Source organism: Protomyctophum parallelum, assembly GCF_964188405.1.
Source record: "Protomyctophum parallelum genome assembly, chromosome: 16".
Lineage (NCBI taxonomy): Eukaryota > Metazoa > Chordata > Actinopteri > Myctophiformes > Myctophidae > Protomyctophum > Protomyctophum parallelum.
In genome coordinates this window covers 32568527-32584295 of record NC_139711.1, presented here as the reverse complement: position 1 = coordinate 32584295, position 15769 = coordinate 32568527, and the positions used below count along the sequence as shown (strand labels likewise).

Sequence of the window (15769 nt, the reverse complement as noted above, 5' to 3'; positions counted from 1 at the left end):
TTTTATTCAGTGGGGCTTAAGTTCTGCACAATGATCAACACTGACTACCCCAGTGTTAGAGAAAACAGGAAGTGCCTTTAGTCCATTCTTTCTCTTCATAATCCAAGAAGTTCAAATGTGATGTCATTATTATCATCTTCCGATAAACTCTTGCATGCTGCAGTTCCTCTCTCAATGCATATTGTTTGTCCACGTAATTGACGAAAAACATACAGGTTTGTAATATCTGAAAAATAAAAAAGCAAGGACTTCTAAGGTTTTCTTATACTTGCACTAGGACTGGTCGCTGCAAGTCCATGGTGTGAAATTACAACTTGTGCATGTAGACACACACATACACACACTTAAGTCTCTTTTTCTCAAACTGTCCATATCATGGCGACTCTGCTCGAGTGTCATCCTCACTGTCACTGGCCAACACATCCTGCCCAGTCACCGTCTGATTGGCCATCGGAGAAGTGGGAAACACTGATCCAAAGAACAGGGAACGGAACTGAAAGGATAAGGGGAGAGTGAGTGCAAATGTAACCAAGTAAATATTTGTATTGCAAGGTATCAGCACTCAAGGCTACGTGCACACAATTAATTAAACCATGCTAAACCAATACCTTAATCAATGTAACCATACTAACAGTGCCTAACTTGAATGCATGCCAAATGGATGCATTATAGTATTTCCTGCTTCAGACGACAATAATTCCAATATTGTGCTTTTTTGTGTGGTTATCAAGTTGCAAACTTTCCAAATACCACAAGGGCCATACTTTTTTATTAGGTGGTCTTTCTGTGCCCACTGGTTCGTCTTCCTCCTCTTCACTGTGTGGCCTAGTCCTTTGATTGGATGCGGATAGCTGGTTTAACAACGCATGGCTGGGCAAGGGGGGTGAGGGTGGACCCGCAGCCAGGGGAGCAGGTGCTACGCTGGTATCCATGGCTATGAGGTAGGAGTCCATGTCATCATTCATGAAGTCGTCAGGAGGGGGCGGTGGTGTATTTGAACTGAGAGTGGTGGGGAAGGAGGTTAGAGGCATTAGGTGGCAATTAATGAATGGAGAGAGATAACACACACTTTGACGGTCCTGTCACCTGAAATGGAGATTTCTCCTAAACAAATTAAAGAGTATTGGAGGGTGACACCTACATATATAATAATAATAAAAAAAACAGCATTCCAGCACTGTATACCAGTGATTTTCAACCAGTGGTCCAGGGACCAACAGTGGTCCTTGAGGGTGTTCCAGGTGGTCCCCAGGTAAATGATGGAGAGTTTGAACCAAATGGACCCTTATTAGTTCTTTAACTTTTGAGAGTGTTCGCTCTCAAGAGTGAAGTCATTGTTAAACAAAGAAGTCTACATTTATTAGAGAATGGAATTGTGGACAAAATCCTATCCAACGATAACAAAGTTCTTTAGTTTTGGGTCGGCAAGTCTAAATGTCATCACATGGTGGTCCATGGCTCAAATGCTGAAAATAAAATGGGCCTGGATAATGAAAAAGGTTGAAAACCAATGCTGTATACAGTGGACGGGGTCTAATATTCTGCACTCAGAGCGGAGCCCCATCAAGTATAAATATAGAGAATACAAATTCTGGTTCTAAAGAAACCAATGCTTGCATTTAATCAACTGTGAATGACTAGTTACCGTTTGGAGTTGTTACGAAGGTTGGAATCATCAGAAAGGGTGGCCAGCACAAAGTTCCCCTCCAATACACTGTCTGTTACCGACAGTATCACAGGACTGTCTCACACACACACACACACACACACACACACACACACACACACACACACACAGTTTGATTACAGATTAACAATCAATGCAACCGATAAAGTGTGTGTGTGTGTGTGTGTGTGTGTGTGTGTGTAGGTAGTACCTTCCTGGCTCATCAAAGTGTATAGAGATTGGAAGACCAGTGGACTCTGCAAACACCAGTAATCCCTGGAAAACAGATCGCAACCTTAAAAGAAACCACTCTGGGAACCCATTTGGTAATTTGTTTAAAATTGTTTGTTTTTGCCATCAGCGGAATCTGTCTTGAGACTTTTGAGAGATTAATAAAAAGCAAACCTGTCAACCACACCACCCAGAATGAATCTATTCTATATTGACTCACTGCAAATCTGTTGGGATGTCTTTGCTCTCCATATGCTCAAAGGACCTTTACCCCATTATGTATTAGCTTCCTTTCCTCCTCAATCCTTCTGTCCCTCCCTCTGTCCTATGTCTCACCCGTAGTTCCTTCAGACAGAAAGTGATGCTGGTCTCAGTTCCAACTGCAAAATGGTCAAATTCATCTGAAGCAAGACAGAGCTCTGTCATCATGGCCCTGGATTGTTCTGAGAAAGAGATGGAGGGTACAGACAGAAAGTTTGTTTCACTTCTTCTACACATTCATAGCTGTCCATTAGAAAACCGCTGCTGGAAGTCCAAATGAGACATTGACTGTTTTAGACCCGAGGCCGATTCTACAATGCCTTCTACAATCAGTAGTTCTCACACTTTTTTTTTTACACTTTCAAGATATTTCAACATTACAAAATAGCAAATGTACAAGCTTGCAGCGCAGCACGATTTGACACACTGTGAGCTTGTATGTCTGCTATTTTTGAATAGCCAACAAAAAAATCTAAAATGACACAGACAGATGCTTTCCCGGTTTTAATGGGTTAAATCCTAGGGAGCTTTGAGCTTTTTGCTTTACTTTATCAGTATATAATGTTTTAGAAGCGTGAAATAGGGAAATCCATTCACCTGTGTCTTCTTCAACATGGTTCCTGAACCACACCCGCTCATTGCTCACTGACAGGGTCACTTCCTCCAAAGAGGGGGGGAAATTTAACACTGTGTCAACCAGTACCCTGTGAGGGAGGAAAATGAAATCAAGAAGAATAAAGACCAGTAAGATAGGATACATTAAAACCACTCTACAGTGAGTACAGATTGTTTCACCATAGAAAAGTGTAGAATTTCCACTCTTAGCAACATAGTGATTCCATGTTGTTCCTGTCTTTCCCTTTGCAGTCGCTCCATTGGTTCCTTCAACTCAGGCACAGTCATCTCTGGGGGGCTGCCTCATCAAACGATTGGTCCACTAATCTTGAGTTGGGTCGTCCATTCCCTGGCAACCAGTTTCTATATGTGACATATGTGATGCGTGTAGGAAATAAAGAGCAGAAGTGGTCGCAGTTGGCCCGGGCCGGCCTAGTGGTCTGGGCACTTAGGCAGCCGGACAGCGCGTCACGGGTTCGACTCTCGATCATGACGACCTGATGCTCACTCCCCGTCTCTCTCCTCCCATTTTCTGTCAACTTACTGTGCACTGTCAAATAAGGGCGAAAAAGCCCAAAGAATTGAGGTCGAAGTCCACATATCCCCGGGTATGGACGAGTACACTCTGATTACTACACCACTTACTCTGTTGTTGGTTGACAAAGCGTCACTGCACTTACTCTGACCCTGATCTTCCACTTTATAACGTCTAACTATTAAATTGTAAAGCAGAGAGTTTTGACAGACCTAGGCTGTGTTCGGAGTATGTTAGGGCAGCTCTCCTTGTCAAATACAGCCTGTAAACTCTCACTGTCCTGGAAAGCCAGGTTATGCGTCTTCAATAGTCCTGCAGGATACAAGCAAACCAAGAAACACAGACAAACAAAGACACACACAAAGGTCAGTTAGAGAAAACTACTGTGATAATGTAAATGTAAAAGAATACAGCCGAGATTTGCAGTATGAAAGCCATCTCTGAATAACTAAACAAGCTATAAAGCAGCAGGCCACTGTCCATACCTTGTTTACAGTGCAGGGTGAAGGTGAGGTGGTTCTTCTCTCCGTCCAGCTTGATGTGACATTTCTCTACCGTCTTCTCCAGAGTGGCCAGGGACCTGAACACTGCCTGCACACTCTGACTCGCACACAGAGAGAACAACAGAGGACGGATGAAGTAAGGACATGGACAAATATGAGAAAAATGAGTTATAAACCAAACCATCTGCCTCAGCTCAGTATATATAATATACTGTATGTATGTATTTGGTTAAAATGGGTAGGGTTTAAAAAAAGGCAAGAGTTTGCTCTGGTGCACTGGCCTAAAAGTGGGTCCTTAAAAACTGCTAAAACTTCTGAAATGTATGTATGTAGGTATGTATGTGTGTATGTATTTTAAAAGGGGGGGCTTTTTGGTAAAATTCCTGCCCGCAATACCTTCATATATTTAAAATAAGTCCAAAATAGGGTTACCAGTGAAGGGCCAACTGCCTATTCACTGGGGACTATGCAAGGTAGTGTATGTATGTATGTATGTATGTATATATATATATATATATATATATTATATATATAGGTCTATATATGACTGCTGCCTAGACTTACACCTCCTTCTGTTTTTTTATGTGCAGAAGTGCTCTATTGTTCATGGCTGGATGGATGGATGGATGGATAGATAGATGGATAGATAGAATATATATTATACCTTAATGGCCACTCTGCAGCGAAAGCCATGCCCATGGCGAATAGTATACCTGCAAAACAATTTCAAGACATAAAAAATAAATAAATCATTATTTCAGACTCTAATAGGTCCATATAAAAGACAATACAGGGGAAGAGAAGAGTACCTAATTCTGCTCTTCTTAGCCATAATTAAAGTCATTATAATTCATTTTTCAAGTCCTTCAACTTCATCATGAAACGATAACACGAATGCTCGCCTTAAAACAAGTTCGACCTCATTTTTTTCCGCCGATCTCACGCCGACAGCTCGTGGGGCAGTTATTTTATTCTTTGAATAGTTTTACTGAAAATAAGGTTAGAAATAAGTTTAGGGTTAGGTGTTGTTTTACTGGGGTTAAGGTTAGGAATAAGCTTAGGTTTACCCATTTAGGCATAGTTTACTGAGGTTAAGTTTAGGAATACCAGGAAGAGCAGTTACGCCTGCTGTACGCCCGACTAGACGACTGTGTTTTGAGGCGATCATTTTTATATTCCATGACACTGTGCATCAGATTCCTGAGGACAGCATCTAGAGTGGGAACACCACTGTTTACAAACAATTGGCTGGCATTTGTGCACCTCGGGAGCCTCAGCAGGATTCTGAGAGCATCATTATATGCCACTCGCACTCACAGCTTATTATATTTACCTTTACTGTAGCGGCATCACAAGTGGGCAGTATACAGTGGTGTACTGTAAGCTTTACAAAGGGCGATCTTGACATCAACAACAGTACACGACGACATTAACATGACAACGTAAATTGTCTCATGACAATAAGAACTAGTGGTTGTGCTACAGTAGCACTGAAATACATACAGTATGACAGAGAAGTTTAACATTCACTCATGTCCAAACAAAAATATTTACCTGCTGAAAAAGAGAGGTGCAAACTGGAAGCAAGCATACGCTGACCGTGAGGAGTTCACAGATCGCAGGGCCAACTACAAGACAGAGCAAATACAACAGTTGGCACTTGCAACAGTTCCAGCTGTACAACTATTTATATGTCAAAACCATAAGACAAAACCATACCCCATCTTCCTCAGGTTCCAGATAGAGCTCATCTCCTATCCTGGACAAAGAGTGGACAGCTTTGGCAAGCACTGGAAGGCAATCGCACGCACGTACGCACACACATACACAGCACAGTAGCAAAATGGGGATAAAATAAAATAAAAATGCAACACAGGTGCAAAAGTAGAATGTGACTGCAAGCTGTTCTGTTTTATGTTTATGTTTGGATCTTCAAGACTCAGTTTCTTTAGATTACCATCACGACTTGTCACATATTTTGTCTGTACTGGTTGCCATTATTATACGTTATTATTATTGTATCCACTATCCATAGGAGGCGAGACGTGTAATAGGGAGCACCTGTTTTGCCCTGCCCGCCTCCTATGAACACAAGACTTGGGTAGTTGTACCGGTTTGTACTTTGTTGTCTCCACCAGGCCGAAGGCATGGGGAGAGAGTATGTTTTGCACTCCGTCCGTGTGTGTCTGTTTGTGAGTGTGTGTCCATCTGTGTACTGTACAGCTATTAATCTCCGGCACCGTTAACCCGGTCGATGCCAAATTTTGCACACACACACACTCCCTGGATGCCAACATGAACCTCTGCCCCAAAATTCTAGCGCCACCAGGTGTCCGACTTTTCACCAACAGGTGGATTTTTGCAAAACACATTTTTGGAACATAATGCCTCAAATCATCCAATTGCCATCCAAGGCGGAAGAAGAAATGGCACATTGGCCTATTATAACACCACCAGGAGGCCACAACCTGACCTGCCCCTGTACAACCCAGATTCGGCACAAAAAAGGGACTAAATTATTTTCGCTCCTATGCCACCAAAATGTGGAACGCCCTACCAACAGTTATTAAGACATGTGAATCCCTTGACTCCTTCAAAACCGCTCTCAAAGGGCACCTACGGATGGCTGCAATTCGAAACTGGCCTCTGTAAAATCTGAATCCCCCCCCCCCCCATTTCCCCTCACTGTATATGTATCTTTTCCCTTTTTGCTTCCTATATGATGAATTCCTGTTGTATTCTTTAGCTACATAGAAGTGTCTATTTGTATGTCTCTAAATGTTTTGATGAATTGAACAATTGACCCTGTTGTAAACAATTGACCCTGTTGTAAACAAGTGTAATGCTTAATTGGGTCGTCCACTCACAGTTAACAGTCTTTGTATTGAGTTTGTGCTTGAAATGTACTGTAATTCTGCAAACTGTTAATAAATATTTCAATCAATCAATCCCCGAGGGGCACTTTTTCTAGTTTGTCTTGTGTTCATGGGTATAAGGATTATTTTCCTACTTGGTGGGGTGGGTGATGCATCTCAAGGGGGTTAATCCTTCTAATAAAGGTACTATAATATATTCAGTTTTATAGCCTACAAGACAGTGTAAATTAAAATATGTACTTTGGCGTTACCTTTCACATTTCCTCCAGTCACAACGCAGTCCATTTCATTCATTCTCATGGGGAGGTTGGGTGTAGGATAATGGAAATGACAGCTAACAGGAGGCTGCTGGTTAGCAACTATGACTGACCACCGTGCCCAACAGTTTGAGCCCAAAGACGAGTCCTTTGAAGAGCAATAAGTACACTCTGGTACTTGTGTATTATTTATATGATCTCCCTGGGCTTTTTGCTACGAAACCAGTTTCACAACAAAACATTTTCAACCGTTCTGTCATGTGTGAAGACTCGAGAAACGATACAACATTTACGCCTCTCTATGGAAGCGACCATCACATTGTTTACGCCGCCATAACGAACGTCCGCACTGTCGACCAATCAGACGGGAGAACATGTGGGATAGGCGTGGTTTTGACTGGACGCATGCGCATTCAACCTTGGCCTTTTCCTTTTTTCTAAACCTGTGTGTTGCTGGTTCTCACTTTCACATGAAAGTGGTTTATAATAAATTAGTAACATTACAAAAGCATTTAGTTGAGAAATTTCATACCGTGACTTTGTGGAATAAGTGTGACATATTTAGAAGGAAAAATATATATATGTGATGGGTCAACGAGTTCCACATAATAAGGTGGAAATGGCACGGCCTATACATTTTCCCAAAACATTTCCAGCCTCAATTGCTACAAACTGTACTATAGTCCATGAGATGCAATTTACCAACATTTCAGCTTTTAACTTCAGACATAACCTCAGATATAAATAGTAATTGTGCCCACCAAAACGCCCATATGGCCATTGCCCACACCAGCGCCACTGTGGAAAGAGGGTGTGTTATGTGTGATAGAAAGAAAGAGGAAGGGAGGGACATTATAGAATGATAGCAGTGAAAGAGAGAGAGAGGCAGAGGCACTGTCAGTTATGTGTCTAGCCTCACTGGTATTTCTTGTTGGTCTGCATCTGTAAGGTCTATGGAACGCTGCTATGCAATAAACCTCTCTCTCTCTCTCTCTCTCTCTCTCTCTCTCTCTCTCTCTCTTCCAACCCAACAGAGATGACCTGGACAATTGCTGCTCAAGGTGTGATTGAACAGCCTCTGTGCATAGTAAATAGACGCATGTACATTTCTTGAAAGACAGAGTAACACAGGAAGTGAGAGGGAAGAAGAAGAAGACCTGAAAATCAAAAACTAAAGTTTTGACTTTCTTTAACAGCTGACAGATGAGCCATAGCGTTGAAGGATTCAAATACCATGGATATTTGCTGTGAGGAGCAAAGAGAACAATGCACCAAAACAGGTAATTAACTTACACAGAGAAACACAAGATTCTCAGCTGACGCCGATGCACATGAGATAAAACACTGACAGCATGAGAGAAATGGTGTAATGTGGGGGGAAAAGAAGAGAGTAACCTTCAAAATTCTTATTAAGAACTAGACAGGGATGATTACCGGACGAGAGGATGAAGTGGTACAGCTAAAAAAAGACCACACTGTACATACCTGGAAAGATGTCAGAATCTACCTTTAGCATTGGACTGATCTGTTGAATATACTGTATAATATGAGGGATCTTGAGGAATATTCTGTTCTTTACTACATTTATGTGCATTTACTTTTTTATTCATCCTTTGTGTGGACCTTTCTCATTTTGCATACAGTAGATACATGTATCCAAAACCAATTCCTGGATGTCTGAATCACACAGTCCCACCATAGACACCCAGGCCCTTCTCCAGTCTATGCTGCAGAGACTGAAACTCCAGCCGGGCTCTGGGAGTCAGGGATGCCAGCCCCAAACCAGTCCCACCACTGGTGCCCAAAGCCAGGGGCAGAAAGGAGGGACAGGAGACCCATATCACAAAACTGTCAGTGAATTCAACAGCATCTCTGTGAATGGGTTTGGGACAGCAATGACAAGGCCAACTCCAAGTGACATCATAGGTCCAGCAGAAGAGGGCAGAGGGGGCCTTGATAAGGGGGAACGAGGTGAAATGAGGAAGTTGGATTCTCACAAGGAGTTTGGGATACCTGTGTCGGACTTCAGCCCACAAATGAATGCCCTCACATTGGACATGGGAAAGGAAACATCTTTCTTGTCTTCTCTGGGTGTCATTTCCTCTCCCTCCCATAAAATCAACACTGACAGTGATAGGACTGAGAACAGAGACTCAAGAGAGGCAATGTTGCCAGTGTTAACCCCAACAGGAAATAGGCACAGCGTTTCTGCAAGCACACCAAACAATGCAGATGTCACTTCCTTTGAGAGGGCAGAAGATGAGCTACAACGGGGAAGGAATGGAAACGGTAATTCTCCAATTAATCCTGTCAATTCCCATGATGACCGGCTTTCCCTTCCCGATACGTCACCTTTGACCTTTAGGACTGTGACAGAGGGTGTAACTGAATCTAGAAGTCAGGGACAGGACAATAAGGACAGTTCTCCTTCCCTTGTTCAGGGCTTTACTCCCAGAGTCTATGCATGGTCAATGAAGACTGTAGAGGCAAGTCCAAGCTCAGGAAGTGAAGCTAAGAGCACAACACTTCCGCAAAACAGAGGTGTTTTAGGAGGACCAAAACTGGTCCCAGAACCAAAACTGAAGAGGAGATCATCTGAGACCAAAAGTAGGAGATGGACACAGAAGATCAAGGAGAGATGGAAGGAAAGACATGGGAGTTTAACGAAGAAAGGGAAAGAAGAGGGTAAAGTTGAGGAAGATGGGAAGAATGAAAAAGAAGTGAGTAGTGTTTTTCTTTAATTGTCAAACTATAGAAACTTTAAATTAAACTTTTCCATTCCATTCTGGGGGAGATTTAATTACCTCTGTATTGAACAGCTTTCCCCTGAAAACCGTCCACAGGCAGCAAATAATCTCACCGACATGTCAGATAAGAAGGCAGAAATGGCCAGGAGTGTTGATGCCCCTCCAACGCTTTCAGAAGACAGTACTGTAGAATCACCTTCACCTAAAGATCACAACAGGTATTTTATTTATTTATTCATGTGCATGCGTGTGTGCGTGCGTGCGCATGTGTGTGCCAGGTGAGATGATTACCTCATCTACCTCTTTTATCATTCATCCTTTTTCCAACAAAGCTGAGAGAGAAACAATACAAGTTTAGTCTTACAAACCACTATACTATAACTTAGGTTAGGTGTCAGTGATTTGAGTGGTAGAGTCGCGCCAGAGAATCATTCCTGACTGAACCCATAACTGCACCCAATGGATACTTTGGTGCCATAGCATGGCTGGCTCCACTCTCGGTTTTGGGGTGGCTCAGTGTTTAGCACTGTTGCCTCACAGCAAATAGGTCCTGGTTTTGAATCTCAGTGGTGGCCGCCTGGGGCCTTTCTGTGTGGAATTTGCATGTTCCCTACATGTTTATGTGGATTTCCTCCCACACTAAAATGTGCTGGAGAATTGCTGTTCACTGCTCCTAATAAATTAGTTAGGATGGGTTAAATGATGCAGACTATTATACATTCACTTAAAAACTTAACACATACAGTATTGGGCCCTATTTTGCGTGTCTTAAGTACCAGAGATATTGAGATGAGGCATGTGAGGTATTTGTGAAGTGGTCATTCCAGCCATAACTGTGATGTCAGTTATGTTGATTGATACTGCTTTGCTCTTTCTCTCACTCTCTCTTTCACTCCCTCCATTCATTGTGATTTGACAGACACACCCCGTTCACTGACAAAAACTGTCGTTTAATTCAGTCTTCACCCTGGCATTCATGCAGACATTGATTGACACATTAACCTCACAACATCAGAATGTGCATATGACTATTTCCATGATGCTCATGAAAGTGAGCATAAGGATACAGAGCCAGACAGAGGGAGTCGTGCACCTCACCCACATAAAGGGGGTGAAACCCTAGGCTGATTTGTTGAGTTTGTTTATTATCAAGTTAAAAACTATACAGCATTGTAAAAATATGGCAGGTGTGTGACAGTATGTGTCTGAACAGGAGTAGCGTCCAACGTGTCAATTACCCATGTTGTCTTGCATATTGTGGGCAGTGCCTTAATGTGATGTGCATGGAAATAGTGGGTCTTTTTCTTTTATATATGTGTGACCGTGCCTTAAGACTGACCTTATATAGTACACCGTGATGATGATGTAAGAAACGCCAGGTGCAGCTAATAAAATTAATAATAGGTCTGTTCGATTTAGGTGTGTCTACGGTATGTTGGCACCTATCACTGTAGATATACCTCATTTGGTCGCTGCTGTTCATTGGAGCAATGCGTCATTGTTACTTACAGTTGGGATGCTGAACCGGAGGAACTGGATCCGGCATTGTGGAACTGGAATCGGTTCCATCACATTTGGAACTGTTTCAGGAACCATTTTTAATCACACTGTCAGGGCTGGTATGTGGATCCCAACCCTAGCATCGTGGCCGCCATATTTTGTAGGAAGACCCATGCCTCTTAATACATGTATGCCCCATATGTACCTGTATGTCTATGGAAGCAGGAGTTATTAAAATAATAACTCGCTGAATTCTCAATTGATTTTCACATTTGTTACAAATGTCATGACATGTACAAACTACATGTTATGTTATGGTTTTCATACCAAAACACCAGGGTTATATAACAGAAAGAACTTTTATTCTCACGTACGTAAGCAGGCGCTTACCTATTTATGTCTATGGTTGGCACACTCATGGCTTTGGGGCACATCTAAAAACCTAACACACCCATTATTAATTGTATTAGTTGCAGCTACATTACTAGCCGCTGCTGTTGTTTTTAAACTGAATTGGGTGAAAAATTGCCTGGGGTTTCACAACGCTTTAAGTTTTTTCTTTTTTCTTTCAAGACAAAGTGCTGTTACAAGTACATAATCTCCCATTGTTATGATGCATTGTAATTACGGTATAACACATTTTTAAATCAAGTTTCTCTCTTTTGACAGAACTCCCTGTGACTTTGAATTTGGCCTGGGGTCATTCAGCTTACTGGACGAGATCCTTGCCGGTCACGAGTGGGCCAGGTTTCTAAGCCCTACCCCCCCAGGTGGCATAGCCAATCAGAAATTATTTGAATTTTCAACAAGCCAACCAGGAGCCACCCTGAACTGCCAAGACCAATGCAGTGGCCAATCATCTTTGATTCACACACGACCAGGAAACATAAACAATCAATGGAACGTGAGAGAACCTGAATCAGCTGCAGTTTTGGCATCGACACCGGTATTAAGTGATATTTGCATGCCTGTAAACATGGACATTTCAGAACCAAATCATGTTCCAGCACAGGATATTGAAACTGAGCTCATCCAATCAGAGCCAATGGACCATGGTCATAGCCAATCAGATACAGTGTGCAATAGGGCCGAACAGAGAATAGACCTGAAAAATACAGTAGATTTCACCTTTTCAAAGGTAAACAATCATTGAAATAATGATTCCAGTAAACAATAACTAATGTTTAATAGATAAATGCATATATTATCTTTGCTGATAGAGTTGCAAAAATACACAACAGTATAATAAATAAGAGATCCCTTTGCTATTATGATATGTTATGTTACGTTATGTTTTTATGAATCAATTGTAGGTTAATCACCTTTGTTTTGTACTTTTGTTCACAGCCAGCAGATGTGCTGGACAACTCATCCATGACGAACAGAGTCCCTCTGAACAGAAAGAGAAGGTCACAGGAGAAGGGAGGAGAGGAGGACCGCATGGAGCAGGGGGACGTGAAGGAGAGAAAAGAGGCAAAGAGAGGTCAGAACAAGAAGTTTTATCTGGTCAATTCCATTCTGCATGTACAGTATAGACTGCAGTCGAAGTTAACAGAGCTTCATATGAGAACTTTACTGTGTAGATCACGGGTCTTAGGGGGTCCTCACAGTTACTAAAGGGGGGCCGACAAATCTTTGTGTGATAGGAGCCTTTTTTGATTTCCTTTACATTAACCACTTCAACCCTATAGCATCCCTATTCTGAGAGGAACAGTAGCAAAAATAGCAGGTCTACTATTAGAGTGATCTAATAGTAGATTGGCTATTTTCAGCAAAGAGGTTTGGTGTAGATGTAGAAGGACAGGCCAAGTACAGAGCCAAAGGTCAAGTTTACTTAGTATTGAGGGTTTGATTTACACAATGAATGATGATAGTCAATGAAGCTATATGAAAGCTATGAAAAAAGCAACACAATTGTACACAATGAATGTATAGTGGGTCCCTGCTTCATGGCTCTCTCTGCTAAGGGGTCTTTGGCCTGAGAAACGTTGAAGACCCCTGGTGTGTAGATAACGTGATTTGTTCGCTGTGAAAACGCTTGAAACCCATTGTAATTATTTTCTCACTCCTCACAGACGAGCCCATGTATTTGCCTGGCTTCTCCATCCGCCACGTTGCCCATGAGACAGAGAAGATAAACGATAATGGCGGTGACATTATGTTCTCTCTTTCATCTCCTCTACCACCCTCTTCTCGTCCTCCTGTTGCTGTGCCCCGGAGTGCACTGAGAAAATCCGTGTCTCAAGATTCAACGGAAACGGCGACTAAGAAGGTGAGATTAACCATCTTTGTAATGTTCTGGCCATGTTGTGATGTAATGTTGTGATGACTCACATTAAAAATTGATAATAGTTATTATTAGCCATTCTAGGAAATATGTCTATAATTCATCAGAACATTGGTCCTTTATACTTTGGCAGCCTAAATAGCAGATATATACAAGATCATAGCGCATCACTTGCACGTCACTTATATCAAATCGAAGATCTTTAAGTATACATTTTCTAACGCAAATCTTTGCTTCTGGAGGTCACTGAAACAACATATTTTTGATATGGGGGGGGGGGGGGGGGGGGGGTCCACAGCCAAATACATTTTGGGGGTCCTTGACGTGAAGAAGTTTGAGAACCATTGACGCATACTATACTACTAAGACTCAGCCTCAGGTCTTAGTTAAACTCACAAGACTTTTGTCTAAAATGTCTACCATCCTGTATTTCCAATTTCATCTTCTTCTACTCCAACTCTTTCTTTCCATCCCTGTGCACATTCTCCCGGACTCAGAGGAGAGTTGAGGAGACTCGTCGAGTTCGTTTCTCAGAGGAAGTGATCACCATTGCGCCCATCAACCTGGATCTAGACATTTTGGTCTCAGACGACGACTCCGTAAGTGAGGACGACTCGTCCATTGAGGGGGATCAAGGGACACAGCAAACGGAGCAAGTGGTGACAGTGACACCAGCATCACGATCTGCTCTCCCCGCCTGGATCAAGGCATTGAAGAGGATGAAGACTGGTAATGGTAAGAAAACTAAACAGTGACCAACACTGACAGCGACTGTGAGAGAAGATCAAAGGCAAAAAAGGTCTGCGGTGCACATTGTACGTGTAATGTAGCTCCCTTATTATTTTAGTTTTTATTTAGTCATCCAACGAGTGACGGTTTCTTCAGACTAAATAAGTGAGTGATGGAGAGAAATGATGAGGCCATCTTAAATACTAGTGTACATCATGTGATCATCATCTGATGAATCTGGTTTGTTGTGCAGACCTTAGCACCGAGGGCAGCGGTGGCCGAACGGTTTGCGGAGTGATCTTGATACCGGAAGGTCGCTAGTTCGTATCCCTGGACCGGCACGTTAAAATTTCCACCGTTGAAGTGCCCTTGAGCAAGGCATTGAACCCCTACCATGAAATGTTCTATGAGCAGGGCCTGGCTGTAAACAAGTTCTTGAGCTTAGTCCAGTTACCCTGGGTAAACATGGTAACTTTGCTTACTTTGCTTAGCACAGTATTGAAATCAAACAATACAATATAAAAAACTTAAGATCACTCACATAAAACCACCAAGCTAATGCAGTCATAAGTTGAATATAACGTCCCTGAACTAGTCTGCTGCAACCCATGACTGACACGGTCACACATGGTGGTAGGCCACCCGACCTGGCAAATACCTGCATTCCAAAGAATACCCTTTTCCTTTTCTAGTTTAGTCTGAAGAGCGTTGGCTGGAAACCTCACTCGTTGGATGCCTAAAAGAAAGTGAAATCATGTAATGGAGCTACAATGTGCATGAGCTTCTTTTGTGCCTTTGACCTTTGTTCGTTTTGGGACCATATAATATGCCTTCAAAAGGATGTGCAACATTTTTGGATCTTTCTTGAGTGACAGTGAGTCACCCTGTTCTTTAAAGCTTGCGACGCCATCTGCTGGCTCACAACCTGGACACATGAACACACAACCTGGACACATGAACACACAACCTGGACACATGAACACACAACCTGGACACATGAACACACAACTGGCTCACCTTTCAGACCCAGATTATTGTGGAAAGAGCTACAGCTGGAGCGTGATCCGTTTCCTTTCCACACTTCCATCTCCTGGGTGTGTTGTTGGGACCACATGGATCACCATTGTCGTTTTTAATATACGTATTCTGTAATAATCTCTGACAGGACACACACACAAAAAAAGGAAATATTTAGTCTGAAGGATCATCATGTAATTATCCCCTTTTCTATTGAAAATACAATTTATGAGGATACTTTGTTTTAGTACATTTTGTTGTATAGCCAGGCATCTCTCTGTTAAAAATTGTCATTAAATGATGCCTTTATTTTACACAGAACCAAATCAAAGAACTAAATGCAATAAGCTCCAGAAATAGTTTGACATTGAGTTATTTGGACTTTATTAATTCCAATATGGATATGATGACAATGAGGATAATCTGCTGGGACTGGTCTTGGATCTTGGATCCCTGCGGGTGGGAATTATAGGAAAGCATCTGGGTACACAGTGAGTGTGGGGCTATCAGTGTTCCTGCTCCTCTTTGTTCACTTGTTGAACATA

The 15769-nt window shown here is 42.2% G+C and overlaps 2 protein-coding genes across 4 annotated transcripts; one reads left to right on the top strand and one right to left on the bottom strand.

Moving 5' to 3' along the window:
• Positions 1–2: 2 nt before the first annotated feature.
• rad9a (RAD9 checkpoint clamp component A) lies at positions 3–7263 on the bottom strand. The gene is made up of 12 exons (XM_083786101.1): positions 6939–7263; positions 5531–5601; positions 5366–5439; positions 4476–4524; positions 3794–3908; positions 3521–3620; positions 2756–2862; positions 2234–2340; positions 1878–1942; positions 1646–1741; positions 765–999; positions 3–493 (listed from the first exon to the last, which is right to left on the bottom strand). The coding sequence occupies exons 1-12, from the start codon at positions 6985–6987 to the stop codon at positions 374–376; spliced, it is 1188 nt and encodes a 395-aa protein (XP_083642227.1). The 5' UTR covers positions 6988–7263; the 3' UTR covers positions 3–373.
• A 723-nt stretch (positions 7264–7986) lies between these two features.
• Positions 7987–14269, top strand: LOC310873594 (uncharacterized protein). 3 transcript variants are annotated; one of them, XM_083786099.1, is made up of 7 exons: positions 7987–8224; positions 8588–9664; positions 9788–9909; positions 11861–12329; positions 12539–12674; positions 13267–13463; positions 13976–14269. In XM_083786099.1, exons 2-7 carry the CDS (start codon positions 8618–8620, stop codon positions 14231–14233), a joined length of 2229 nt encoding a protein of 742 aa, XP_083642225.1. In that variant the 5' UTR covers positions 7987–8224; positions 8588–8617; the 3' UTR covers positions 14234–14269. The 3 variants fall into 3 exon arrangements, with proteins under 3 accessions (XP_083642225.1, XP_083642226.1, XP_083642224.1); XM_083786100.1 differs by having other exon boundaries at positions 9764–9909; positions 11861–12095; XM_083786098.1 differs by having other exon boundaries at positions 9764–9909.
• The last annotated feature ends 1500 nt before the right edge of the window (positions 14270–15769 follow it).